At 44.7% G+C, this 26,342-nt stretch overlaps 2 protein-coding genes across 2 annotated transcripts in view; both read right to left on the bottom strand.

The window, feature by feature from the left end:
• VAC14 (VAC14 component of PIKFYVE complex) overlaps positions 1–10,100 on the bottom strand; it is a 61,238-nt gene extending 51,138 nt beyond the window's left edge. Inside the window, exons 1-2 of the mRNA XM_070952887.1 lie at positions 9,957–10,100; positions 9,725–9,875 (exon numbers count right to left, since the gene is read on the bottom strand). Of these exons, the coding sequence (XP_070808988.1) occupies positions 9,725–9,875; positions 9,957–10,060 (255 nt within the window). The 5' untranslated portion in view covers positions 10,061–10,100. The remainder of the gene's footprint in view (positions 1–9,724; positions 9,876–9,956) is intronic.
• A 190-nt stretch (positions 10,101–10,290) lies between these two features.
• Positions 10,291–26,342, bottom strand: part of HYDIN (HYDIN axonemal central pair apparatus protein) — a 422,362-nt gene continuing 406,310 nt past the window's right edge. The window contains exons 80-86 of the mRNA XM_070952742.1: positions 22,674–22,893; positions 16,759–16,971; positions 15,224–15,387; positions 13,530–13,680; positions 12,884–13,114; positions 10,901–11,125; positions 10,291–10,803 (exon numbers count right to left, since the gene is read on the bottom strand). Coding sequence (XP_070808843.1) covers positions 10,315–10,803; positions 10,901–11,125; positions 12,884–13,114; positions 13,530–13,680; positions 15,224–15,387; positions 16,759–16,971; positions 22,674–22,893 — 1,693 coding nt within the window. The 3' untranslated portion in view covers positions 10,291–10,314. The remainder of the gene's footprint in view (positions 10,804–10,900; positions 11,126–12,883; positions 13,115–13,529; positions 13,681–15,223; positions 15,388–16,758; positions 16,972–22,673; positions 22,894–26,342) is intronic.

Raw genomic sequence — 26,342 nt, 5'->3', positions numbered from 1 at the left:
AATGGAGACCCCAAGAAGAAAGCAGCTTGAATCAGCAAAAAACAATGACTCAGAATCTCATTCTGACAGCAATTTCTTAGTTTATCTGAGCTTAGCTTAAGGTCAGCTTGTAAACATGAACCAATAGGTCACTTTTTACTTTTTCTGCTACATTTCTAATTCTCAGTAAATTCTTCCCTCTCAGAAAGGACATGAGAGTGGAAAACAAAATACAACAATATTTGGCATGGTGCGAGAAGGGGGTTGAGGGGTTTTTTAGCTAACTTTTTAACCAAAATTTTAAGGGGACCCGGGAGGAAGGGAGGGGGTTGTAAAAGTGGACCCGGGGGGGTTCAGATAGCAACTGAGCGGGGTGATGGGTCGATTGGCTGCAACAGAGGGGTCGTGAAAGGAAATTTAACCGGGGAGCAGGGGGACGATAGGAAGGGCTGTGTAATTGAAACAATGAGTGGGAGGGGCAGGTATGACGGGCGCAGGGGGCCATATCATGTGCTGGGGGTGCGCACACGCTGTTTACAAGTAATTATGCGCGACTCGTGTCCTGGGTTGTGCAGAGTCTCAGGCCCAGGGTCCGCGGCTGATGTTGTGTAATGCCAGGTCGGTCGTTAATAAAGCCCCCCTCATTCGTGATCTTATTTTAGAGGGGGGTGCAGACCTGGCAGGTATTACGGAGACCTGGTTGGGCCAAGAGGGGGGGGTCCCCCTCGTTGAAATGTGCCCACCAGGTTTCCGTGCATTTCATCAGCCAAGGGCCCAGGGGAGGGGTGGGGGAGTGGCGGTGATTATTAGGGAGAGTCTTTGTCCGAGGGAGACCACTGTTCCTCAGATAGCCGGATGTGAGTCCCTCTTTGTGAAGTGGGGCCGTGGGGTGCAGATGGGTTTGCTGACTGCGTACCTGGCTCCCTGCCACGTGGCAGCGACCCTGCCCGAGCTACTCGACGTCATTGCCGGGGTGGCGGTTGACACCCCCAGACTTATTGTCATGGGGGATTTCAACCTTCCGTCTGCGGGTGAGGCGTCAGAGGCGGCTCGGGAGTTCATGGCTTCCATGACGGCCATGGACCTGACCCAGTTAATTCAAGGCCCAACTCACATAGGGGGACACACTCTGGACCTGATTTTTGTCTCTGGTCAGTGGTTGAATGATCTTGGTAAAGGGGACCTAGACATCAAACCCTTGTCATGGACAGATCATTCGCTCCTTCACTTAGACTTTCCTACCGCTTTCCCCCGCCGCAGGGAGACGGAACCGACCAAATGGTTCCATCCCAGGCGCCTGATGGACCCCGAAAGGTTCCTGATGGAGCTTGGGCCGTTTCCTGAGACTCTGGCACACGACTCGACTGAAGAGCTGGTGGCCGCCTGGGAGAGTGCGGCCGCCGGAGCTTTGGACCGCGTCGTGCCTTTGCGGCCTCTGACCCGATGCCTATCTCAATTGGCTCCTTGGTTCTCTGAGGAGCTGAGAGAGATGAAGCGTCGGAAAAGACGCCTAGAGAGCATTTGGAGGACTAGTCAATCCGATTCCGACCGGACACAGGTGAGGTCTTATATCAAGACTTACCTAGTGGAGATAAAAGCGGCGAAATCTAACCATTTCTCCGCTCTTATCGCATCTGCAGAGAACCGCCCAGCCGCCCTGTTTAGGGTGACCCACTCCCTTCTTCGGGGGGGAGTGCGGGAAGATCCCTTGTAAGGCCGCGCTGAGGATTTTGTGCAATTCCTGCATGATAAAGTCGCTCGGATTCGGGATGGCTTGGACTCCGATTGGATGAGTCCAGGGGAGGAGACAGGGGCAGGCCTTGAGAATATTATCTGGGAGAAGTTTGATCCTGTGGCTCCCGAGGATGTGGACAGGGTTCTGGGTAGGATTAGTGCCGCCACATGTTTATTGGACCCGTGTCCCTCCTGGTTGGTACTGGCCTCCCGGGAGGTTACACGAGGCTGGCTCCAGGGGATTATAACTGCTTCTCTGAGTGAGGGTGCCTTTCCCGCCGCCTTGAAAGAGGCGGTGGTGAGGCCCCTCCTCAAGAAGCCTTTCCTGGACCCGGCTGAATTAGCTAACTACCGTCCGGTCTCCAACCTTCGTTTTGTGGCGAAGGTTGTTGAGAGTGTGGTGGCACGACAACTGCCCGGGCACCTGGATGAAGCTATCTATCTAGACCCGTGCCAGTCGGGCTTCAGGCAGGGGCACAGCACAGAAACGGCATTGGTCGCGTTGGTGGATGATCTCTGGAGGGCTCGGGACAGGGGTTGTTCCTCTGTCCTAGTCCTATTAGATCTCTCAGCGGCTTTTGATACCATCGACCATGGTATCATGCTGCGGCGGTTATTATTATTATTTTATTATTTATTAGATTTTTATACCGCCTCCTTACCCGAAGGACTCGGGGCGGTGAACAGCCAAAATTAAAAAACATACAATATAAACATTAAAAATACGTTTAAAACAGAATTAAATCCAAAATGGCTCCCCAATTTAAAACGCCTTACCCATGCCCCTATAAATAAGACGAATTTAAAATTTAAAAATTTAAAATTCCCACATTTAAAAAGGGGAAGATTTAGGCCAGGCCAGCTTGATAAAATAGAAAAGTCTTAAGCGCGCGGCGGAAGGTGCGCAGGTCCGGGATCCTACGTATCTCCGGGGGGAGCTCGTTCCAAATCGTAGGTGCCCCCACAGAGAAGGCTCTCCCCCTAGGGGCTGACAGCCGACATTGTTTGACCGACGGCACCCGGAGGAGCCCCTCTCTATGGGAGCGTACTGGCCGGTGGGAGGCTATTGGTGGTAGCAGGCGGTCCCGTAAATAACCAGGTCCTAAGCCATGGAGCGCTTTAAAGGTGATAACCAAAACCTTGAAGCGCACTCGGAAGACCACCGGGAGCCAGTGCAGCTCGCGCAGGAGAGGTGTTACATGGGAACTCCATGTCGCTCCCATCACCACCCGTGCGGCCGCACTCTGCGCCAGTTGGAGCCTCCGAGTGCACCTCAAGGGGAGCCCCATGTAGAGAGCGTTGCAGTAGTTCAGACGAGAAGTAACGAGGGCATGAGTGACTGTGTGTAGGGAGTCCTGATCTAGATAGGGACGCAACTGGCAGATCAGGCGAACCTGATAAAAAATCCTCCCGGACACGGCCGTCACACGCTCTTCTAACGACAGCCGTGAATCCAGGAGGACACCCAGGTTGCGAGCCCTATCCGTGGGGGCCAATGATTCGCCCCCAATAGTCAGCGATGGCACTAGCTGACTATATCGGGACGTCGGAAACCACAGCCGAGTGGCCTTGGATGGGTTGAGCCTGAGCCTGTTCCTCCCCATCCAGATCCGTACGGCCTCCAGGCACCGGGACATCACTTCAAGGGCATCGTTGGGGTGGTTAAGAGGGTTAGGAATAGGGGGCACCGTTCTGCGGTGGTTCTCCTCCTTCCTCTCCGACCGCTCGCAGTTCGTGTTGGCAGGGGGGCAGAGGTCGACCTCGAGGCATCTCGCATGGGGAGTGCCACAAGGGTCGGTCCTCTCGCCCCTTCTGTTCAACATTTATGTGAAGCCACTGGGTGAGATCATCCGTGGTTTTGGGGTGAAGTGTCATCTGTACACTGATGATACTCAGCTGTACATCTCCACCCCAGACCACCCCAACGATGCCCTTAATGTGATGTCTCGCTGCCTGGAGGCCGTGCGGGTCTGGATGGGGAGGAACAGGCTCAGACTCAACCTGTCCAAGACCGAGTGGCTGTGGCTTCCGGCGCCCCGATATAGTCAGCAGGTGCCATCGCTGTCCGCTCCCACAGAGAGGGTCTCCTCAGGGTGCCATCAGCCAAGTTATGTCGGCTGGTGACACCCAGGGGGAGGGCCTTCTCTGTGGGAGCCCCAGCCCTGTGGAATGAACTGCCCCCGGAAATACGCAAGATCTCCGACCTCCGGGTGTTTCGTTGCGCATTGAAGACCCTGTTGTTCCGCCAGGCCGGGCTATCAACTTAATAATTTTAAATTGGGGTATTTTAAATTTTTGGGGTTTTAAATCGGCCAAATCTATTTAATTATTTTAATTTTTAATTATTGTTGTGTCTTGTGTTTTTAAATTGGCTGTACACCGCCCTGAGTCCTTCGGGAGAAGGGCGGTATAGAAATAAAATTAATAATAATAATAATAATAATAATAATAATAATAATAATAATAATAATAATAATAATTTGGAACAGTCTGATCTCCCCAGGGTATGGGTATAGTTAAAGTTATGTTAAACCAACGCATAACTATGTTTGAAGTGACTGAAGCAATTAAAAGACAGAAAAATAATAAAACACCAGGGCCAGATGGTCTACTGGCAGAATTTTACAAAAAGCTAGAAGAAGTATTAAGCTCAGTGATGGTGGAAGTCTACAATGAAGTATTACTGAAAGTGAAAATACCGAATTCATGGATGGAGGCAAATATTACCCTTATTCCGAAGGATGACTCTTTATGACCAACGTACATAAAGAATAACAGGCCAATATCTTTATTGAATGCAGACTACAAAATATACACCTCAATAATAGCAGAGAGGCTTAAAAGATATTTAAATGACTTTATACATACAGATCAGAATGGATTCCTACCAAAAAGACAGATTAAAAATAATATGTTATATTTTAAACACACTGGAATATTATGAGACACACTCAGGAAAACAAATGGCCCTGTTGTTCTTAGATGCCCAGAAAGCTTTTGATAACGTCAATTGGCAATTTATGTTGGCATAATTAGAATATATGGACTTTGGGGAGAAATTTATTAATATGATCAGAGCAATTTACAGTAAACAATCAGCAAGGGTGATAGTTAACCGAGACACAACTGAGAATTTTGCCATAAAGAAAGGCACAAGACAGGGATGTCCACTGTCCTCATTACTATTTATATTGACAATGGAAGTGTTAACTAGAAATATTAGAAAAGACGAAGAAATAAGAGGAATAGAAATAAAAAAATAATATAAACTACAGGCATTTGCCGATGATCTGGTTTTTATATTAGAAGACCCCCTTAGAGACTAGGCTGAAGCTTATTATAAAAAATAGAAGAGTATGGGGAAGTAGCGGGACTGAAAATAAATAAAGATAAGACAAAATTTTAGTTAAGAATGTCACAGACATACAATAAAGGTTAATGGAAAGAACTAACATACAGATAGTTAAAAAAGTGAAATACTTATGTATACAATTAACAGTGAAATGTGCAACAATTAAAGAGGATAACTATATGAAATTACTGAGGCAAATTAAACAGGACTTGGAGAAGCGGAAGGACCTACAACTTCCACTGTCAGGAAGAATAAAGGTAAAGGTAAAGGTTCCCCTCGCACATATGTGCTAGTCGTTCCCGACTCTAAGGGGCGGTGCTCATCTCCATTTCAAAGCCGAAAAGCCAGCACTGTCCAAAGACATCTCCATGGTCATGTGGCTGGCATGACTAAACGCCAAAGGCGAACAGAATACTGTTATCTTCCCACCAAAGGTGGTTCCTATTTTTCTACTTGCATTTTTTATGTGCTTTCGAACTGCTAGGTTGGCAGAAGCTGGGACAAGTATTGGGAGCTCATCCCATTACGCGGCACTAGGGATTTGAACCATTGAACTGCCGATCTTTCGATCGACAAGCTCAGTGTCTTAGCCACTGAGCCACAGCGTCAGGAAGAATAGCAACCACAAAAATGAATATCCTGCCAAGAAACCTATTTCAGACTATTCCAATAAAATTGGAGAAAAAATATTTTGAGGAATTGAACAAAACAATATTAAGATTTGTTTGGCGAGGGAAGAAAGCAAGAATAGGTATGAAAATGTTGCAGGAAACCAAGAAAAAAGGGGGATTTGGACTGCCAGGCTGGGAATTATATTACCAGGTTTGGTGCTCATGTGGGTGAAAGAATGAGCAATCTGAGAAATATAAGATTATTAACATTAGAAGGGCATGATCTCCAATTAGGTTGGCACGCATTCCTTTGGTATGGGAGGAACAAAATACATAGTTATTTCCAGAGACAACACTATTTGAAAATTCCAATCTGGCTTTCCACGATGGAGGTGCTGGTACACCCTAATATTGTCAATATGGGAAAAATTGTAAGATATAATGACATTTTGAATAATGAAGGGGAATTAAAAACTAAAGTAGGCAAGGAATAGAAATTGCATGGTGGCCACAAATGCAAATAAAATTGTGTTATGAGAAAGATGCCAAAATGTACAGCTTTAATAAAGAACCAACAGAATTAGACCAGATATTAATTGGAACAGATGAGAAATTGATAAAGAAACTATATGGTTTCTTTATGATGGTTGAGCATCATAAAGAAGACAATGATTGCTTGGGCTAAAAACTTCGGACACGCAATAGAATTATATTATATTACCAGGCTTGGTGCTCATGTGGGTGAAAGAATGGCAAAAACTATGGGATACGAATGTAAAAATGACAATGTCAACCGCTTATAAAGAAAATTTGTATAAAATGTTTTACAGATGGCACTTTGCACTGGCAAGGTTGGCTAAAATGTATAAAGACAGATCAGCAAAATGTTGGAAATGTAACCAAACACCAGGCTTATATTACCACATGTGGTGGACATGTCCCAAAACCAAAAAATACTGGTCGAAAATACATACCTGGTTGGAAAAAATTACAAAGAAGCACATTGAACTGAGACCAGAGACATTTTTGTTGGGCATCCTACTGGAAAAATATGATAAAAAGACTATATATTTGATTTTACATGTAGTGACTGCCGCTAGGATTATATTTGCGGAACAATGGAAGAATAAGGAGATCCTGTCAGATGAGAGGGTAATTCAGAAAATAATGGAATGCGCAGAAATGGAGAGATTAATGCTTATAATGATAAGGACAGAGAAGATATAGAATATTTTCTGACATGGCTAGAATATTTTATCAATGGCTAGAGAATAGGAACAGAAGTTAGGAAGGAGGAGATATAAGAAAAGAAAATGTTACCCTGTTTTCCCCAAAATAAGACATCCCCTGATAATAAGCCCAATCGGGCTTTTGAGCTCATGGCAATAAGGCCAAGCGCTTATTTCAGGGTTCCCAAAAAATATAAGACAGGGTCTTATTTTCGGGGAAACACGGTACTATGGAGAGAGGTTTATGACGGGGTTATGTACTATCGTAAATTATATTGATAGTTATATTATTAATGTCATTGTAACGAATAGAACAACAAATATGCAAACTATGAATTTGTAAAGAATTGTACCCAGTTCACGCCACTGTTCAATGGAGATGAAAAGTATTATAAATAAAATAAATAAAACATAAAAAAAAGGACATGAGTAAAACCTAATCTGTAGTGTGGGCTTTAGTGCCCCTGTCCAATCCTTGCTCTGTCTTCCCAGAGAGAAGGTGACCAAGGCATGAGTTATGAACAAGGCCTCCTAATGCAGGACAGGGTGCAATTGGCAACAAGGCAAATCTGTGCAAAAGCTCTTCTGCCATGGCTGCCACCTGAACAGGAGTTACAGATCAAAGAGACATTCAAATTGAGAACCAGTTCTATTCAGAGTAGTGCAACCCATCCATTCTCACCAAGTGGCTTATGCAGACATAACCACAGTAGAGAAATATTGATGGAAGAGGTGGAAAACCCTTGGCTAGAGGAGATGCTAAAACCCAAAGCCCTGAATAGTGTTATGGTTGTGCTCACACGTGTTCTGTGCCATTCAGCTCTCCACAGCCTTCAGACAGAACCTCTATTGCATCACTTCTATGAGGCACACAGGTGACATCTTACCCACCAGTTTCATATAGATGTTAAAACAGGCATGGGAAGGACACCAAGCACTGAGGCGCCTCCAAAATCAGAGGCTGTGATTTATCTCTCCCCACCCCATTAATAACAACTAGACCTGATCCCAGAGGAAAGAAGAGAACCCTCCACAAGTCCTCAAGTCAGTCCAGATATCATGATCAGTGGTTTCAAAGGCCAATGAGAAGTTAAGGAGAGCAAAAACGGATTGCCATTTCCATCCTGCTCCCATAAGTATGTCTGTTTGTAATCCTATATGAAGGCCAATAATAACAGACTAATAATCCATTTTCTCAGAGTTCTCTGAAGCTGTAGCATGACTACTTTATCAACAATTTTCTCTCAAAAGGAAGTTGGACACAGACAAAAGTTGCCTAACAAGGTTGGGACCTGCAATGGTTTGCTGAGGGCACAACTACTCTCCTTTTTCTCAAATAAGGATTCATCACTGCCTCAGGGCCCAATCTCATGTCTCAAGAAAATCTTGGCTACTCAGGAAGAACATGAGACAAACAGTCAGATGGCTGAGCTTACAATTCTGAGAACTTGTCTACTTCCTCAGTACTAACAATTTCAAACTCCTCCCAAAGTAACCAAGCCAGAGTGTGCTTTGGGTAGATGGGATATCCCTCAAAGCTCCAATTTAGAGCAGACTTGAGCAACTTAATCCAACAGATGCCTCAAAGCAGACTTCTATCTTTAACTTTACTTTAAGTGGCCCTGTGGTGCAGCTGGAACAATTTTGAACTGAAAACACTCAAAACTGTACAGAAGATAGTACATTTTAAGAGAAGCCCTCCTATTTTATCACCTCTTACAATATTAGACAACACAGTATCACTGGTAGAGACCTTCAAGCTTCTGGGTTCTATAATCTCTCAGGACTTGAAATGGACACCTAACATCAAAAATGTCCTCAAAAAAACACAACAAAGAATGTTCTTCCTGCACCATCTCAGAAAGCTCAGGCTTCCAAAGGAGTTGCTGATATAGTTCTACAGAGAAATTATTGAGTCTGTCATTGCACCTCTATAACTGTCTGATTTGGCACAGCAACTAAAGATACAGTGTCAAGACTGATTCACACTTTCACCTGTTTCTTTTTCACTCCACGGACTTCATCAGTGCACAGGTTTTACCCCTTTCAAGGTGGCTACAGGAACTGAGTTTGTGCCCATTCCAGAGCTCCCTCAAGTGTCCCTCAACGATCCTCAAGTGTCATTAGCTGAGCGAATGGACAGTCTGAAAGCTATGTGGGGTAGCATGAGTGAGGCATTGAATAAGACTAGGGAGAGCCAAGAGGCATGTAGATCGGAAAAGAGCCCTCCAGAGAGAATTTAGAGTGGGGGATAAAGGTGTATTTGTCCACAAAATGTCTGAACCTGAGGCAACCTTGTAAAAAATTAGATCTCAAATATATAGGGCCTTTCCAATCAACCAGATTGTAAATCAGATGACGGTGGAGTTGAGATTGCCAAAAAGCTTTAGGCAGGTCCATCCAGTATTTCATTGCAATCTTTTAAAACCTTTTTGAGACTCTGGACTGAGACATCACTCCATTCGCCTGGGGTACTTCATCACAGACCCAGCCACACGGTCCCGGATCTCAGGCTGGGAGCAGATCTAGCCACCCATCCCAGAGCCCCTCCAGTTATCTGCGGGCAAGGCCTCAGCCACCCAAGGTTCTCCTAGGACGGCAGGGGGGGGGCACATCTCAAATCCCGCTCACTCCCCCCACCTCAGCCCTCTCTGGGGGGGGGGGGGCTGCCTTGGCAAAGAGCCACATGGCAACCTTCTTCCCGGGCCCGCTCTTCTGCCCGGCTTCCAGAGCCCTCGGAGCCCAAGCCCAGTGGCATGCCGGGCGCCGAAGCCTGGCCCGTCCGCCCGCCCGCCCGCCCCTGGCCCGGCTGCGCCCACCTTGCCCAGGGCGATGGAGCAGGCGGCCAGGCCGATGAGCCCCCCTTTGCGGCTGTGGGGATGCTGCGAGAGCGCAAACTCCACCGAGAGCGTCTGGATCACGTGCTTGATCTGCGCCGCGCTGTTCTGCGCCACGAACTCGCGCACCAGCCTGCAAGAGGAGAGAGCCGAGTCTGGGCCTGCCTCGCCGCCCGCCGCCCCAGCCCGCCAGGTTCACCGGCCCCGCGCTCACTTCTCGATCTCCAGCGCCGCCACCTTCCGCTTCTCGTACAGCTTGTCGTTCAGGGCGCGCACGATGCTGGGCGTCAGCGGCGAGAAGTCCTTCTCCGGGTTCATCGCGGCCGGTGGCGGTGGCGACACCGGCTACCGGGCGGCGGCCATGCTGGCTGTCACATGACGCCGCGCCTGCTGCTTCCGGGGCAACCGCAGCCGCCCCCTCGTGACGTCATCCTATCCCGCGGGGCGAAACAGGCCGCGATTCCCTCCAAAGCCCCGCCCCCCGCCAGCCCCCCCATCCCCCCCCCGGCCCAAAAGAGGCGGCGGACGCGCTTTGCTTTCTGGGAAGAAGGAACTTTATTGCGGAGGCGGCGCTACTTCTCCGGCGGGACCCCCCTCAGGTAGTAGACCCAGCTGACGGGCGAGGCCAGCCCGGCGGCGCGCGGGCACGAGACTACGAGCTTGCCGGTGACCGGCGCCCTGTTCCCGCCGCCGGCGCCCTCGAAGGCCACGGAGATGGTGGCCGTCTTCTTGGGGCGGATGGTTTCGGCGGCGCGCACCGAGAAGGCGGCGCTGTCCACGGCGTAGCTGAAGGCCGTGGGCTGCAGGAAGACGTTCTTGAAGGGCAGCACCGCGCTGCCGCCCAGCCGGATCTGCACGGGGCCCTGCGGCCGGGGGGGCAGCGCCGTGCCCCGCAGCGGGATCAGGTAGTCGCCGCCCGCCGCCGACGAGAGCAGGAGCGTCCCGCGGGCCTCGCCCAGCTGGCACGGCTCGAAGGTCACCTCCACGCCCACCTCGGTGCCCGTCTGGGCGCCCGCGGGCGCGCTGATGACCTTCTCGGCTTGGAAGTCCGGGCTGTCGATCTGCGGGGAGAGCGGAGCGGCGCGTTGGCCTTCGCCCGGCGGGGGTGGGGAGGGTGGGGGGGTTCGGCGCCGGCCAAGAGCCTCCCTGCCTGCTCACCTTGGTGGAGTACTCGGTCTTCTGGCGAGTGTAGTTGAGGATCTTGGCCACCAAGCTCTGGCTGCTGCCCAGCATGGCAGAGAAGCTGAGGGGCTTCTCCGGGCGGGCCGGCGTGGCCTTCAGGATGAGGTCGTACTGGAAAGAGCCCAGGTCGCTGCTGCTGAGGGCCAGGCGCCCGCTGGTTTCCCCGGGCCTCATCGGCAGGAACTCGAAGACCAGCGTTCCCTGCCAAGGAAAGGGCTCTGTGAAGGGTCTGCCACAGGACAGAGCGGGGGAGAACCGGGCTGCAAAAGGGATGCGGGAGCCCAAGAGAAAGAGGGAAAGCGAGGTGAGCTCTGTATCCGCAGCGCCTAGAAGGTCCTCACAGCCAACGCATTTTCTGATCATTTAGCTGTGTGGATAGTTGGCCACTCTGTGTTGAGAAAGTCCACCAAAATGTGTTAATACAGCAACTCGCCACCCTGAGAAGTATGGCAGGCCACAGCAAAAACCACCCATACTGCTGCCTCATATTTCCTCCCCCCCCCCCGCAGTCGGCTAAGAGGGGCCCACCAGGGAAAGGGAGCTGTTCCCTCCAAGAAGATCACAGCGGCCTCAACTGGGGGCTCACTGAAGGTCAGAGGAGCAGGGAAGCATTTTTGAACAGAAAAAAAGAATGCTGAAAAGGTAGCGCATGAAAGGTAGAGCCCTAAGAAGATGCTAGCTGGCCCTGCAAGGGACACTGTGCAAGAATTCAGTGTGGCAAGGGGGGCCAGGGAGAAAGGCACTTGGGGGCAGCAAACTCAGGTCTTATGCCATGAAATCTTCAGAGATTCAGGTAATCCTCAAATTATGACCATAGAATATGGTCTGTGACTAAGACATATAATTGACACTGAACCAGTGCAGGATCTCTTCCATCAGTTTCATGTGGATGTTAAACAAAAGGGGAAAGCATCAAAGCCTTGGTAGTACAGGGGTTTAAGGCACCCTGTTATTAAGCTGGTTATTAAGACCAGCTGCCTGCAATTACTGCAGGGTTCGAATCTCGCCAAGGCTCAAGGTTGACTCAGCCTTCCATCCTTTCTAAGGTAGGTAAATTGAGGACCCAGTTGTGGGGGCAATAAGCTGACTTTGTATAAATATACAAAAGGATGAAGGCTATTGCTGAGCACATTGTAAGCCGCCCTGAGTCTTCGGAGAAGGGCGGCATATAAATCAAATTAAAAAAAAAAAAAAGCCCTGCAGCCCACAAGTGAGGGAAAGTTGGAATCCACCTCTCTCCACCTGTCCTGTGGGTCTTCGAGCAAGAACAACCTTTCTCCTCCTTTCCAAGTGAGGAATGTTCCCCACTCCCGTGCAGGTTACTGCGACTGATGGTAGTAGAAAGCTGCTACATCAAGAACTTTCTGACAAACAGAGACAAAAAGGACAACTATAAAAAAAGGGAAAGATAACTAGAACTGAATATCAGCAAATAGCCTGAATCTGCAAGGAAGGAGTCAGGAAGGCTTAAGGTTCAGAATGAACTAAGACTTGCAACAAATGTCAAGAATAACAAAAAAAATTCTTTCAATATATAAGTAACAAGAAACATTTTCAAGGAAAAGATAAAAGACTATTGGGGCACTGCCAAAATTCACCAGTGCTGTCTCTACTATATGTTGGCCTGAGACCTGACTAGAATGGCTTCAGATAATTTGCTTCCTCTGGACCATTGCTTGACCATCCTCTCAACACTGGACAGAAATTGTCCAGGATTATTGTGTCCAATAATGGTTTCTTGGGGAGGGGGCATACTTCGGCCTTCTTCAGAGGTAAGGCTTCTATGATATCACTGCAAGAGGTGGAAGAAAGGAAGAGGAAAGGATCAAACAAAAGCCAGGAAAGGAAACTCAAGTTTCTCAAAGAATGGAAATAAAAGGCAAGCAGGAGATCAGCATAAAAGGTGCTGAGGGTCTGCTAAACTCTGGGGACTGGCAGGTTACTGAGACAGGCTTGTACCTCAGATTGAGCAGGGACCATGAACTGAGGAGGCAGGTTGATGTCTGGCACCTTGCAGTCCGTACTGAAGGACACCTGGTAGTGCAGCGGGTTTTCCACCTTGACTGAGGAGGAGGTGCTTTGCCGGACAGCCGTGGTCAACTCGAGGGTGCCTAGTGGGCCACACGGGGTGGCCTTAAACGTGATCAGATAGAATACAAACTCCTGGGTCGTCTCATTGCGGAAGGTGATCTGAAATGACAGGAGAATCTTGAGAATGATCTAATCAAGCAGCCCTAGTCGTCCTGTTGGACGGGCAGATGGAAGACGAGCGGCCTTTGGCATCCATGCTGACCCTCCTGCCTGCCTCTGAGAGGCCTTTGAGTGGAAGGCAGGGAGCAACCCTGAAACAATTCTGAAGTCTACTCTCTCTTAACGGTCCTGCTTGGTCAGGCTACAGAAAAAAAAAGGTGTAAAAGGCAGGATATTTCTTCTTATATTCTTGTGAAAAGCAATGACCAAATAATTGTCACCAGAAGTTTCTGAATCAAATTGTACCAAAGGTTCAACAGGACAAGCAAAGAGCTGCTCCTTATACAGAGATGCTCTGGGTCAAGAAAAAGCCTGAGAAGCTGCCGGGGTCACAGACACAAGTGGGGCTCTTTACCTTGGCGGTGTACATGCCCTCTTTGTAAGAGAAGAAGGTGAGCTTGTGGTCCTTCTTGGTGGAGGCTGGCACTTCAATGTAGTCCAGAGTTTTCAGGGTGGTTGTGACTTCCAGTTTTTCTGGCTTTATCATGTCAACCGTTACCCGAAACCTAGTCAGAAGAGGGAGCTATTCAGTTCCCAGCCTAAGGTCAACCCCATCCAGTTTTTCACCCCTGTGCTTTTTCTACTAAATAAAAACAACCAGAGCTACCCTTCTGTAGAATTGCCAGTTTTTCAGTTTTCAGATGAACTGATAGAACCAGTTCTCTAATTTATCCCCCAACTTTCTGCTAAAAATGGTGCTCAAGGCAATTAACAAGAAAGAAAAAACAGAATTATTGTGATGCAGATTGTTAAAATAATTAGAAACCTAGTTAAGAAAATATTATATCTCAATTGCAACAATAGGCTCAGAATGTAATCCTGGACCCTGAATGACAGGAGAAGCAGAATTTTCTCCCTGCGCACAAGTTGACTCTGTGTTCCCTCAACTGCCTTTGAACTACCCAGGAACAGGCAGGCCTTATTTAGCAACCACTCCCTCAGTGACCATTCATAGATAGGTTGGCACTGAATAGTCCTCAATGTTCCAGCTCTCCCAGTACCCCTGTGGTCATGTGATTGTGAACTGGGCACTTGGCAATTGGCTTGTGCTTAACAATAATTGCAGTGTCCTGTAGTCACACAATCGCCATTTGCAACGTTCGCTGCCATCTTCCAACAAGCAAAATCAATGGAGAAGCCAGCAGGAGGTTGCAAATGGTGATCCCATAATGCTGGTGTGATCACGTGATGCTGCACTTCCCAAGTGCATTGCTTAGTGAAGGAATTCCTGGCTCCGATTACTGTCATTAACCAAGGACATGGTATCATAGATTACATGTATCCATGTATCTTGGATTACAGCTCAAATTGTCACCCTTATTGGATCTGTTATCCAGTTATTTGTAGTTGGCCTGAATTTCAAAATATATTTCAGAAAATCTTTCCCAGCAATTTCATGTAGAGGGGGCATTATATGAAATTTAATAAACAGTTCTTTAAATTCTTATTTTCACAAGAGAGAAAAGATCCTAGTGGTGCCTTACAGAATTTGAAAGGAGAGGTGGAGTTGTTGTGATGTAACCTTCCTTCCAAACAAATGTCAGCAAGGAGAGACTTTCTTTTTGGATTATCCAGCCCATCTGCTTACATTCCCCATGAATGGGGTCTCCAAGTTCTGACCCAGACAGGCAGTCATACTCATTGACACTCAGGAAAGTTTTTTCTATTCTAACAGTGCTTCACTAACAACATATTTTCTCTGCAAAGGGGCACAGAAGCTCCCAAGAGCAAGCAAGATAAGACAAGCTAACTTTAGGGCTCTTAGGGATTTATTTATTTTATTTATATCCCCCTTCATTATTTTTACAAATAACTCAAGGCAACAAACACAGCTTTCCTGTTGCTTTGAACCTCACATCAATGGCTAGAGAGGACAATAGGGGCCTCAAACGACCAAAGGAAAATTGGGGGTGCAAACTGTAACACCCATTGAAACTTGTGGGCTCCTGTGTGATTGCAGCCTCCTCCTCCTCCTCCCCCCTTTGTCTCAGGTCTTCCTCTGCCTGGAGTGAAATTGCCAGCCCTGCCCAGCCCTTTTTTCACATTTGCCTTTGCAGCTTGTTCAACCAGTTGGTGATGGGAAGCAGTTCCGTGTAGGATGTTTTGCACGGAATTTCCCTCATGATATTCCCAGCTGACTTGGGAGGCTCAGCAGTGCCTTGCAGGAGATAAAGCAGCCCTGTTCCATCTGGGAGGGGGAAGAAGACGGAGCCCTGGAGAAAAGAGGAGCGTTTTAGGCAACATTTCTTCACTGTTCCAAGCCATCCCTAACTGAGATGGTCACATCTCCCATGATTGAGGGTACTCAGCAGAGTTTTAGGAGAACGATTTTTCTCATCCCGCTTTTGCAAGAGTTCTGAAGAGTCAAACTAGCTAAGACAAGCATTCTCTGATCATGTGATAGGCAGCTGAGATGTGCTGCTTCTCCAAACGGTTGACTCAATTAAGCTTCTCCAGGACAAGCATGGTGGACCTAGGGCCAGACAGCAGAAAACTGGGTGACCCTGCTCATAAGCAGCTATCCAAATCCACTGCTTTAAACACTATTAGGTAGCTAATGCTAAATCAGAGCACAGGGATCTCCAAAGAGTAGCTAGTCTAACTGGCAAGACACTGCAGGCCTTCCGCCATGGAGAGTTTGGGAGATACCCTAAGAAGGGCCAGGAACCCCTTCCATCCCAAGGGCTGTTGTGGGGGCCAGCCATGGAAGTTCTTTGCCCTGGATTCAGCCTCTCTACCTTCGCTACATCTGGCCCAGGGGTGAAATGCTCCCGGTTCAGACCGGATCGCCTGATACGGTAGCGATGGCAGTGGGTGGTTCAGAGAACCGGTAGCAAAAATCCCTGCGCGCCCTCCCCCCATGCCCAGCTGAGCTGCGCGATCATCAGAGGCTTTTTTTTTTTTTACTTTTAAAAGCATTTTTTCTATAACCTCTTCAGCCGAAAAAATGCTTTTAAATGTAAAAAAAAAGCCTCTGATGATCGCGTGGCTCAGCTGGGATTGTCAGAGCCTTTTAAAAGCATTTTTTCTACAACCTCTTTGGCCGAAGAGGTTGTAGAAAAAATGCTTTTAAAAGTAAAAAAAAAAAGTTGGCCACACCCACCCAGTCACATTACCCCCCCCACCAAGCCATGCCCACAGAACTGGTAGTAACAAATTTTACATTTCACCACTGATCTGGCCTTTTTTGCATGTTAATTCTCAGCTTTTTGTGGTTCACCCTCTACTTGAAAGAGGTGTGAGCTTTCCATCCAAGCTACCTTGAACAGCACTGAAGAACCACAACAAAAATATAGAGGCCAAAAATGCTGCTGGTGAACAAGAAGCATCTGTAGTAGCAGCAACCACAGAATTACTTTCTGTTCAAGCCAAGAATTAGCTTGGATGGGGCTCATGCACAAAAGGAACAGGGTTGATTAGGCTCCAGGCTTTTGTGGGCAGTGTGGATCTAATAAAATGGCAATTGAATGTACAAAGAAATGCAAGGATCCCTCTTTGCATACAACAACCCTAATCCAGCCCAGTTTCTGAGGCCCCCAGCACCCCCATCTTTCCCCTCCTTTTGCTGTTTGTTTCAGGGATACCTGATCCTTCTTGTTTTCTACATTCATAGCCAGAGGCCTGTATGTGACTTCATAGGGCTTGTTCTGCTGGTGGGCTTCCACCCTGACATACTCTGGCCCTTTCCACTGCTCTCCCTCAATAATGGGCCGCAACATCCATGGTTGGTTAGTCTTGTTGGATAGCATGATGGTCTGTGTCTGCTTTCCACGCACCTGGCATATGAAATTCACCACCTGTAAGAAATTGTGGAAGAGCCATGTTAGTTTATGGTAGTCAGGAGGAGTCTGACAAATTTTAAAGTCACTTTTTCTAAAAGACAAGCACTTAAAATATTTCTGAATTTTATTTACAAGGAAGAATCCCTTCTCTTCATTCACTCCACTGTTGGGGGACTTAACATGCGTGGATGGTTTGCTAAGAAGTGCAGACCTTTCCTTCCTTAAAAACCTCACCAGACAAATCATTGGCCCAAAATAAGAGGATGATGGAGAGGACCTCCCCTCTGAAGATATCAAGAAAAAAAGGAGCCAGAGTGATCCAGAGATGGTCACCTTCCCATCTCTGCACTAGATTCTTATACGTGTTTTTAAAAAATCTCCCCCTCCCCTCAGATTTGTGAGCTGCCATTATCTTCAGGTCTTCTGGTAATTGATCAATTTCATGCTCATGCATTTCATCTAACGTATGACCTTTCGGAAAATTGTCATGTAGATCCAAAGTAGGAGTACTTCTGCCAAAATGGATACAATACTGATGGCATGCTAGGAGCAGACTCACACAATGGCTGCCATCAAAGAGAAAAACTGACATACAAGAGGGTAAGTGGGGTTAGGGTTAGGGTTAGTCAGAACTGAAAGAAATGATTCAAGCGCTGCATGATGACTTCAAAGAAGTTAAAGAAAAAATAGGGAAAGTAGATGATAGACTAGAGAAAGTAGAAGATAAACTAGAGAAAGTTCAACAAATGATAAATAATGAACAACGTATACAGAAAGTAGAAGAAAAAGCTGAATACGTAGTGAAGAAAGTGTATGAAGTTGATGATAGACTTACATTGGCAGATAAAAATAAAAGAGAATAATAATTTCACTGGAAATGGACCGGGCTGACTATTATTTGTGGTTTCAGAACATGGAGGAAGAAAAAGGAGAAAATCTAGCGGAAATAATGGCAGAGTTACAGGAGACTTAGAGGTGGATAAAGAAAAAATATTGGCAAATATTATATTCAGAGTCAGTACCAGATATGTGGCAAGACATAAACCTCCTAGAGAAGTCCATGTGAGATTTACAAAAAAAGCAATGAAGGCAGAAGTTTTACAAAGAGTGAGAGGCGAACCTTTAAAATACAAGGAGAAGGAAATTGTAGTATTAAAACAGGTTCTGAGAAGAGTAAGAGAAATAAGGAGAGAATACCAGTTTTTAACAAGACAAGCATGGAGTAAACTTCAGATGGTTGATTCCGGAGGGAATATTGGTGACCTGGATGGAGCAAAGACATAGACTGGACTCCAAAGAGAAAGCAGAGCAATTTTATGAGCAATATTTTGGAATGCAAGAGGAAATGAGAAAAAGTGACAAAGCAGAGCCAAGATGACGAGAAGAAGGGATGGAAGAGAAGAGCATGCAAAAAAAAAAAAAAAAGGTGAAAGGGACCAGGAGAAATAGCAATAAGAGAGGGAGCAAGAGCAAAAGAACCAAGAGAGATAAGAATGACTAGAACAACAAAACCTATCTACAAATAACTATGGAAGAAGAACTTAAAATTAATGTCAATCAATATAAATGGACTGAATTCAGTAATAAAAAGGAAAAGGATTTTCCATAGACTAGATAAAATTGTACATAATTTGTTTGTAAGAAGTACACATAAAAAAACAACTTAAGAAAGTATTAAAATACCCTAAACTTGGGAAGCTATACTGCTTTATCACTACAAAAGAAAAGAGGAATAGCCTTATATATAAAAGAAACAATAAACGCTAAACAAGTTTTTACAGATGAGGAAGGCAAAATCTTGATGGTGGAAATAAAGATGAATAACAAACTGATACTTTTGGTACCAATATACGCACTAAACATCAACCAAGAGGATTTTTATAGAAAACTTCATAATAAAATAACAGAACTTGAAAACCTTTGCATTCTAGGAGATTTTAATGCAATTGTGGATGTATTATGGAAAACTTCATAATAAAATAACAGAACTTGAGTATGAAAACATTTGCATTCTAGGAGATTTTAATGCAATTGTGAATGCAGAAAAGAACTATAAAACTAGAAAAGTAAATAAAAAAGCAAGGAAAGCACTTCCTAAAGCCTTTTCAAGAATAGTGGAAGAATTAGCTATTCAAGATGTTTGGCAAGAACTGCATCCAAGCCAATATTCATTCTACTCAGACATTTTGGAATTTTGGAAGAGGAGCAAGTAAAAGACTGATAGCATGGGCGAAAAACTTTGATTATATGATAGAATTAGATAAATGGCAGAAATTGTGGGATAGGTATTATAAATTAACAATGTCAACTGCATATAAAGAGAATTTGTATAAGATATTTTACAGATGGCATTTACCACCGGCGAGGTTGGCAAAGATGTTTAAAGATAAACCAGCTAAATGTTGGAAGTGTCACCAGCTACTTGGATCTTACTATCATATGTGGTGGACTTGTGAAGAAGCAAAGAAATACTGGACAAAAATTAAGACATGATTGGAAGAGATGATACAACAACATATTGAGTTGAAACCAGAAATATTTCTGTTAGGACTTTTACTGGAAACTTATAGTAAAGAGAATGTATATATAATTACAGCTAGAATTGTATTTGCACAACATTGGAAAAGTGGAGATATTCCCATTTAAGAGAAGGTGATAAGGAGAATATTAGAATGTGCAGAAATGAACATATTAATGTTAGTAATTAAGGAGAAAGAGCAAACTGAATATGTGATATGGGAAGTATTTTATCAATGGTTGGGGAATAAAAATGGACTTTGGAAATGAAAAAGACCAAAAATAAGTAGAAAATATATTAAGATAGAGGTATACTGTATTTTTTGGCGTATAAGACGCACCTTTTCCCCCCTAAAAGGGGGTGAAAATTTAGATGCATCTTATACACCGAATGTAGCCCTGCCCATCCACTGGCCCCCACCCTTTGGCCTGTGCCTCGCAGCAGTTACTTCCTTGCAAGCAAAGAGCAAGAAAAAAACATCTCCTTTCAGCTTCAGCACAGCCTAATTAGCACAAGTTGATTGGATCGGCCTCCCAACTCTCAGCTGATTTGCTCTCAGCTGTTTTGCACAGGGCTCTGCTGCTTGCTGCAAAGAGGTAAATTGCTGCAGCAGATTTATTTTTTTTCCTTGTGCTAATCAAACTATGCTGAAAACGAAAACGAAAGTAAAGCAGGCTGTTTGCTGCAAGGTTGCAAAATTAGGCAGAGGCAGAGGAAGATTTCTTTTTCTTCTTTTTCTTCAGCAAAAAAGGTAGGTGCAAACAATGGGAAATTTAGGACAAAAGAATTCAAGATTTTAAAACAAAAGAAAAAAAGAAAAAGGCAAAAATAAAAATGAGAAGGGAGAAAAAGGAAAAGAAATGAAAGAGATGTTATACATATTTAGAATTGAAATATGAATAGTAGTAAGAAATAAATGGGAAATCATGATTGTAAAAATGAAATGAATAATAATTGGAATATTTGTCTTTGTATTTTTGAAATCTAGACGATGTTTTTATGTTTTTTATTTTTTTAGAAATATGAATAAGTATAAACTAATAATTGAAATACCTTTAATGGTATATGGTGGTGAAAGTAAACAGGATTAAGTTGTAGCTTGGATAACGGCTAGAACATTTTTAAATTTAATTAGGGAAATTGTAACGATTGAAATATTTTTAATTATATATTGGGTTGAAAGTAGAAATGATTAAGTTGTGATTTGGAGGATTATATGGGCAAAACTTTGGGTTATTGGGAAAGTTAAAGATGTGAAAATGAGTAACAAGGGGAAAGCTCTATTTAACTAGGGAATTGTAGTAATTGAGATACTATTAATTATATATTGTGTTGAAAGCAGAAATGGTTAAGTTGTGGTTTGGAGGGAAAATTATTTGGTTTATTATTATTGGTAAATATAATTGATTTGTAAGAAATTGGATTGCATGGAAATAATTGGAATATTCATATTCATATTGATTAATATACAAAAAAAGATAGTTATATAACTAATTGATTTATATTAAAATGTTGAATTTGTATTAAACAATTGTAATATTACAGAATGTATGTAATACATTACATACATGTAATCCATCCTCCAATGTGAGGATGGATATAAAAATAGATGACAATGGGAAGGGGTATAATATAGAATAGAAGGGAAAAATTGAATTTGATTAGGATTAGAGATGAGGATGAAGGGTAATATTGTTTTTTTTAAAAAATAGATGAATAAATATGGCAAAAAGGAAATATAGAAATTGTAAATTTAATTGAAATGACTAAACGCTGTTTAAATTTGTGAATCGGCCAAATACTCTGTTCAAAGAAAATTTATTGTATGTTTGTATGTGTGTTTGCCTAAAAAATAAAAAAACTTTTTTATAAAAAAACAAAAACAAGATAGGTGCGTCTTATACTCCAATGCATCTTATACTCTGAAAAATACGGTAAATAAGATGAAAATTGTTAGTATATGTATGAAGAAAATAATATTTGATGTCAATTTGGTATTATTACTAAAAGATACCAAGAAGAAAATGGAGAGTTTTACAATATTTAAATGTTTAATATAATATTAATGTTAACGTGAATGTGAAAGATACGATGAATGAGGAACGATGTTGCACAGAGATGTTTGTACCCAGACAATACACTGCATAAGGAAAGATGGAATGTTTTATCTTTGTTTTTAAAGAATAAAAAACTTTTAAAAAAAGAACAGGGTAAGTGGGAAGGAGATTGCTTTGAAAAGAAATTCAGCAACTGCTGTATAAACTTCACATTGACTCAGCTAAACAAGAGGGAACAAGGGAAAAACCCCAAGATTGCCACAACTTGGGGATCGAGAGAATTTCTGTCAGGTTTTCAAAATTCTTATACTCTAACAATAAAGGAGTTATGCAGTGTTTGTTTCTGACTGCCTAGTCAGAAGGCAGTCTGCCTTCAAAAGGCTTCCAACCCCATCCTGTTTCTGTAGGTATCTCAATTACTTTAGCTCGGCTTGAGATATACTTGCAGCCCCTGCCAGTTCTATCCTCTAAGCAGGCCTGTGGAATCTGTGGAGCCCCAGGTGCAACGCTGAAAATCAAGTTGAGGCCAAGTCCCGTTCTTCACTTTTCAACACATCTCTTAAAAAAATTCAAGATTGTTCATTGAAGGAAACAAAGGGGCGATGCCCTCTTGAGAGAAACATAGGGACTAATGAGCAATAAACAAATGCACAAATCTTCCATTCCAATGTCCTGTTCTGGAGAGAGTGTACAGTATTATTAAAACCAAAAGCAACACTACCTGACCCACATCCCCCTTCTTGACCACCTCCTCTTCAAGGAGGAAGAATAGTTGATGAGTTTGCCCCCACACGGAATAAAGACTGAGAAGGCTCCAGCCCTCCTATGGCCACTGCAGCTACAGACTCGGGACCTTCCCAACTCTAGCACAGAGGCACCCTCCACATCGAAGGCTGGAGATACGCAGATAGACTATGAGGTGAGTATCTTGACTGTGAAGAGGCTGCATCAGAGACAGAGTAGATGGAGAGAAACCATCTCTGTTTTAATCTCTGTTCTGATGGCTCCTTTTGCCAAGGTTCCTGTAACTTGATTTACATTACATTCAAGTTCCAGGAGTGGCCCATTTACACTTTAGACTGGATTTGGACCATTCTTGCTCTTGCCCAGGTATTCCCAGCTCAAGGTGCCCCACCAGTCACCTCTTTGACAGGTGGGACGCTCACACACAATCCACTCAGTGTGAGCCTCACGGGTTCTCCGCCTTGGATGTGACATGGGAGGTTTTCATAGCAGATGTCCTGACTCTGTTCACAAGGGTGGAAGGTCACTTCAAAGGGGACGCTTGTTCCTGGAGAAATGTAACCTTCTGTAGGTTTGATGGAGAAGTCTGGTCTGAAGCGTTTGATATCCCATCGGAAGCTTTGAAAAAAAAGGAAAATGGTTCCCCTCAGGAGTTGTGCTCATTCAGGAAACTCTGGATGGCTTAAGACAGGGGTCTCCAAACTTGGCAACTTTATGAGTTGTGGACTCCCAGAATTCCTCAGCCAGCCAGCTTCCTCTGCCTTCTTCACCCCCACCCCCCAGCAAGTCTTGGGAACGGGGGGGGGGGGGGAGTAAGTGGCATTAGAGGGCAGATGCAGAGAAAGCTGCAAGAGAATGGCTCCTAGCAATGCCACAGTCCTGTGGAAGTGATTTGCCCTCTCCCAAGATTCCCCCCTCTAGCAAAACAGGGATTTCTGGTGGCTTCTTGCGAAAGCATTGATGGGCTCTCAACTTGGTTGAGATTAACCAAATTTGGCACCACTATCTGTCGTGCAAGGATCTAGAGTAAAATTAAGAGTAGCCTAGCAGGCAAACTTGCATTAGGATGATGTAAGGCTTGCAGTTTCCATTTGTTAAAACTAAATGTGTGTCTCTTCCTTCTAAGTATCACACCAATGAGAAATTTTCAAAGACTCACATTTACATACTCCAAATCCACAATCAATCAAATAACACACCAGAAGCCATTCAATCCCCTAGCTAAAAGCTGAGCCTCCCCAATGTTCAGGAAAATAGTGTTTTAACCAATTTCTGAAAAATCACGCAAGAATTCCACCTAACCCAAAATTTGTGTAGGGCAAAGGACAGCCATCGAGAGACCCCAAGACCTCATGCAAGAGGAAAGGTCTTCATTGTAGCTGGTCATCTGGCAGGGGTAGGGTGGAAAGAGAACATGGTGCTCTTGGCCACCGGTCATTATCCCTTTGAACTGGACCCAGCAGTGGAGGTTGCTACAGTTTGGGCCTTATCCTGCTAGGAAGGTTCCTGGGTCAGGCAGCTACACCCCCTCCTTTGGCATCCTTCCTTTAATGATTCTGTTCCACCATTTCTTCAATAGGAGCTGTTAGCTAGTGGAAGAGATGGCCACATGAAATGGTGAGTTCTCCTTCATTAGAAGTCTACAAAAGCTGAATGATCATCTGTAGGCTCAAGGAAGCTCTTCAGCTCTTTTCTTGTAAAGCCTGGTTTCCATATCCTTCAACACGATAATCTACTGAAGTAGCTTCAGTCTGTCATTGGTCTTTTGGAAATGTCATACCCAGGACCAAAACCAGGACTCTGAATAGTGGCTGACTGTGACAGAAAAAAATGGAGTAATTACTTCCTTATTTTGACTCTTGCACTTTTAGCCGTTGACTCAAACCGATCTAGTAGCTCTTTTTGAATCTGCTATCTTTTATCTATAGGTAGTCATTGACGTATGACTGTAATTAAGACTGGCAACTGCAGTCGTAAATCCTGATGGTCATAACGTGGCTCACCATGTGACCTCACTCATTTTTACAACCTGTTTTGCAGCAGTCATTAAGGAAATATGGCAATCAAACGTAACGGTCATTAAGTGAACCCATTATTTGCTATGGGCAATAATTGTTTTAATGACATTAATTTTATCTTACAATAGGGTAGAATTTGAGTAAGTAATTTAACCCATACAATTCAATATTTCCTTAAAGCTTCAAAATATTTATTTCTACATATCTAGAAGTATTTTTGGCCAAGCTATATAAAGTCCCAAATATTTAACATAACTAGTAGGGATCACTAACTGTATTGATATGTTAGGATCCACGGGAAGTAAGCAAAATTTATAAACCTTATATCAATCTTGTCAGCCCATAAACTAGCCAAACTATTTATAAAGCACATCTATAGGCTCCATGGCGTTCCTCGTAGGATAATCTCTGATAGAAGGGTCCAGTTCACAGCTAAATTCTGCAGGGAGTTCATAAAATCCACAGGGTCCTCACAGGGACTTAGCTCAGCCTTTCATCTGAGCACTAACGGGGCCATGAATGCCATGGTTGAGCAATATTTAAGATGCTATGTAAACTTGAACCGATCAATTGGGCAGAACTGCTGCCTTTTGCCAAGGTGGCATACAAGAACGCAATGCACAGTAGCACCGGGCGAACCCCTTTCCAAGTCACTAGTGGCATGGAACTTGTCCCCATGCCCGAGCTCCCTAGGGCATGGGGATTCCAGATTGCACAGGGGGAGGTTGCAATACTTAGTACAGTGGAAGGGATACTCATGTTCCAAAACCACGTGGGTGAAAACCTGGGATGTAAAGGCAGACAGACTAGTCAGGCAGTTTAGCAAAAAGTACCCTTAATAGCCAAAGGGGCCTCCAGGGGGAGGAGAGGTGGTTGATTGAACACTAATTAACCTCAATTTGGTTTTCTTTCTCTTTCAGGAGTACCTCACGAGTTAAGGGGAAAGGTCTGACTGTCAACCCTGAAGCAAACCTGGCTGAGGCCATCTTTGTGACTTCAGGGTTGCCACAAGGGAGAGGACAGGGAGGGGGAATAGTTAACTGGGGCATAGTTAACTAGGGAATAGTTAGTCAAAGCAAAAAGTTTTCCTCTGGGAACCAAGGTCACTCCAACAGGTGGCTGGGAGAGGAGGAGTAAAGTAACCGAGCAACTGGCCAGCACCTCTATTGGACAATGTGATTGATGATTTGAGGGAAGGGGAAAATTTTCACTTTTTAATTAGGTGAAAACCATGGGAACTTTCAGAGTCAGTTTTCACCAGTTGTGCCAATATGATGTATCCAATAAATTGTTCTTTGATAAATCTACCTGCCTTGGAGTTCTACTTTCAATGGGTGCATTACTTGGAACGCTGACTCCGGGACCCTTTTAGCATATCAGAAGAGCCCGCAAACTGCAGAGCCCCAAATCCATCCCTACTGTGGAGTCTCCGTACTCTATTCACACTTACACATGCAGGTAACACTACGGAAACACACACACACACACACACACACACACACACACACACACACACACACACTTGAACTCCTAAGGGCTGGGGCTCCTCCTCCCCCCTTTTGTTTCCTGTCATCTCTGCAACATCCCCTAGAAATGCCCTTCCCTCCCTTCCTGGTGCTCCCCCAACACACTCTTGCCTGTCTGCCTCCGCAGTGGCTACTACTTCCGCCTCCCCTTCTGTCCCCTCCAGAACTGGTGACAGATCTGCACAGCTCCCAGCAGCGGGATGCTTTCACGCTGCAGCTTTGCCATTTCTGACACTTTCTTTTTAAAACTCAGCCCCTGGCCTCCTCTGCATGACCTGCCAGAACCATGCTCTGGAGCCATCCAATTGGTCAGAAAGTGTAGCCCCTTTAAAAAAATTTGCGGAGCAGCTGCACTTCTGTAAAAAAATTTTTGCATTACACGCTGCCCGACCTTCCGCCGGGCCCTGAAGACTTTTTTATTTCAGCAAGCCGGGCTGGGTTAAAAAATTTTTAATTGGGGAATTTTATGGGTAAGGGGTTTTAAATTGGAGAAGCCAAAGATAATTTAATTTCGTTTTAATGT

The sequence above is a fragment of the Pituophis catenifer genome, unplaced genomic scaffold, assembly GCF_029215685.1.
Source record: "Pituophis catenifer annectens isolate HBS135680 unplaced genomic scaffold, rPitCat1.0.hap2 SCAF_13, whole genome shotgun sequence".
In the NCBI taxonomy this organism is placed as follows: domain Eukaryota; kingdom Metazoa; phylum Chordata; class Lepidosauria; order Squamata; family Colubridae; genus Pituophis; species Pituophis catenifer.
The sequence above is the reverse complement of the archived record's forward strand: the minus strand, read 5'-3'. Positions and strand labels throughout refer to the sequence as shown.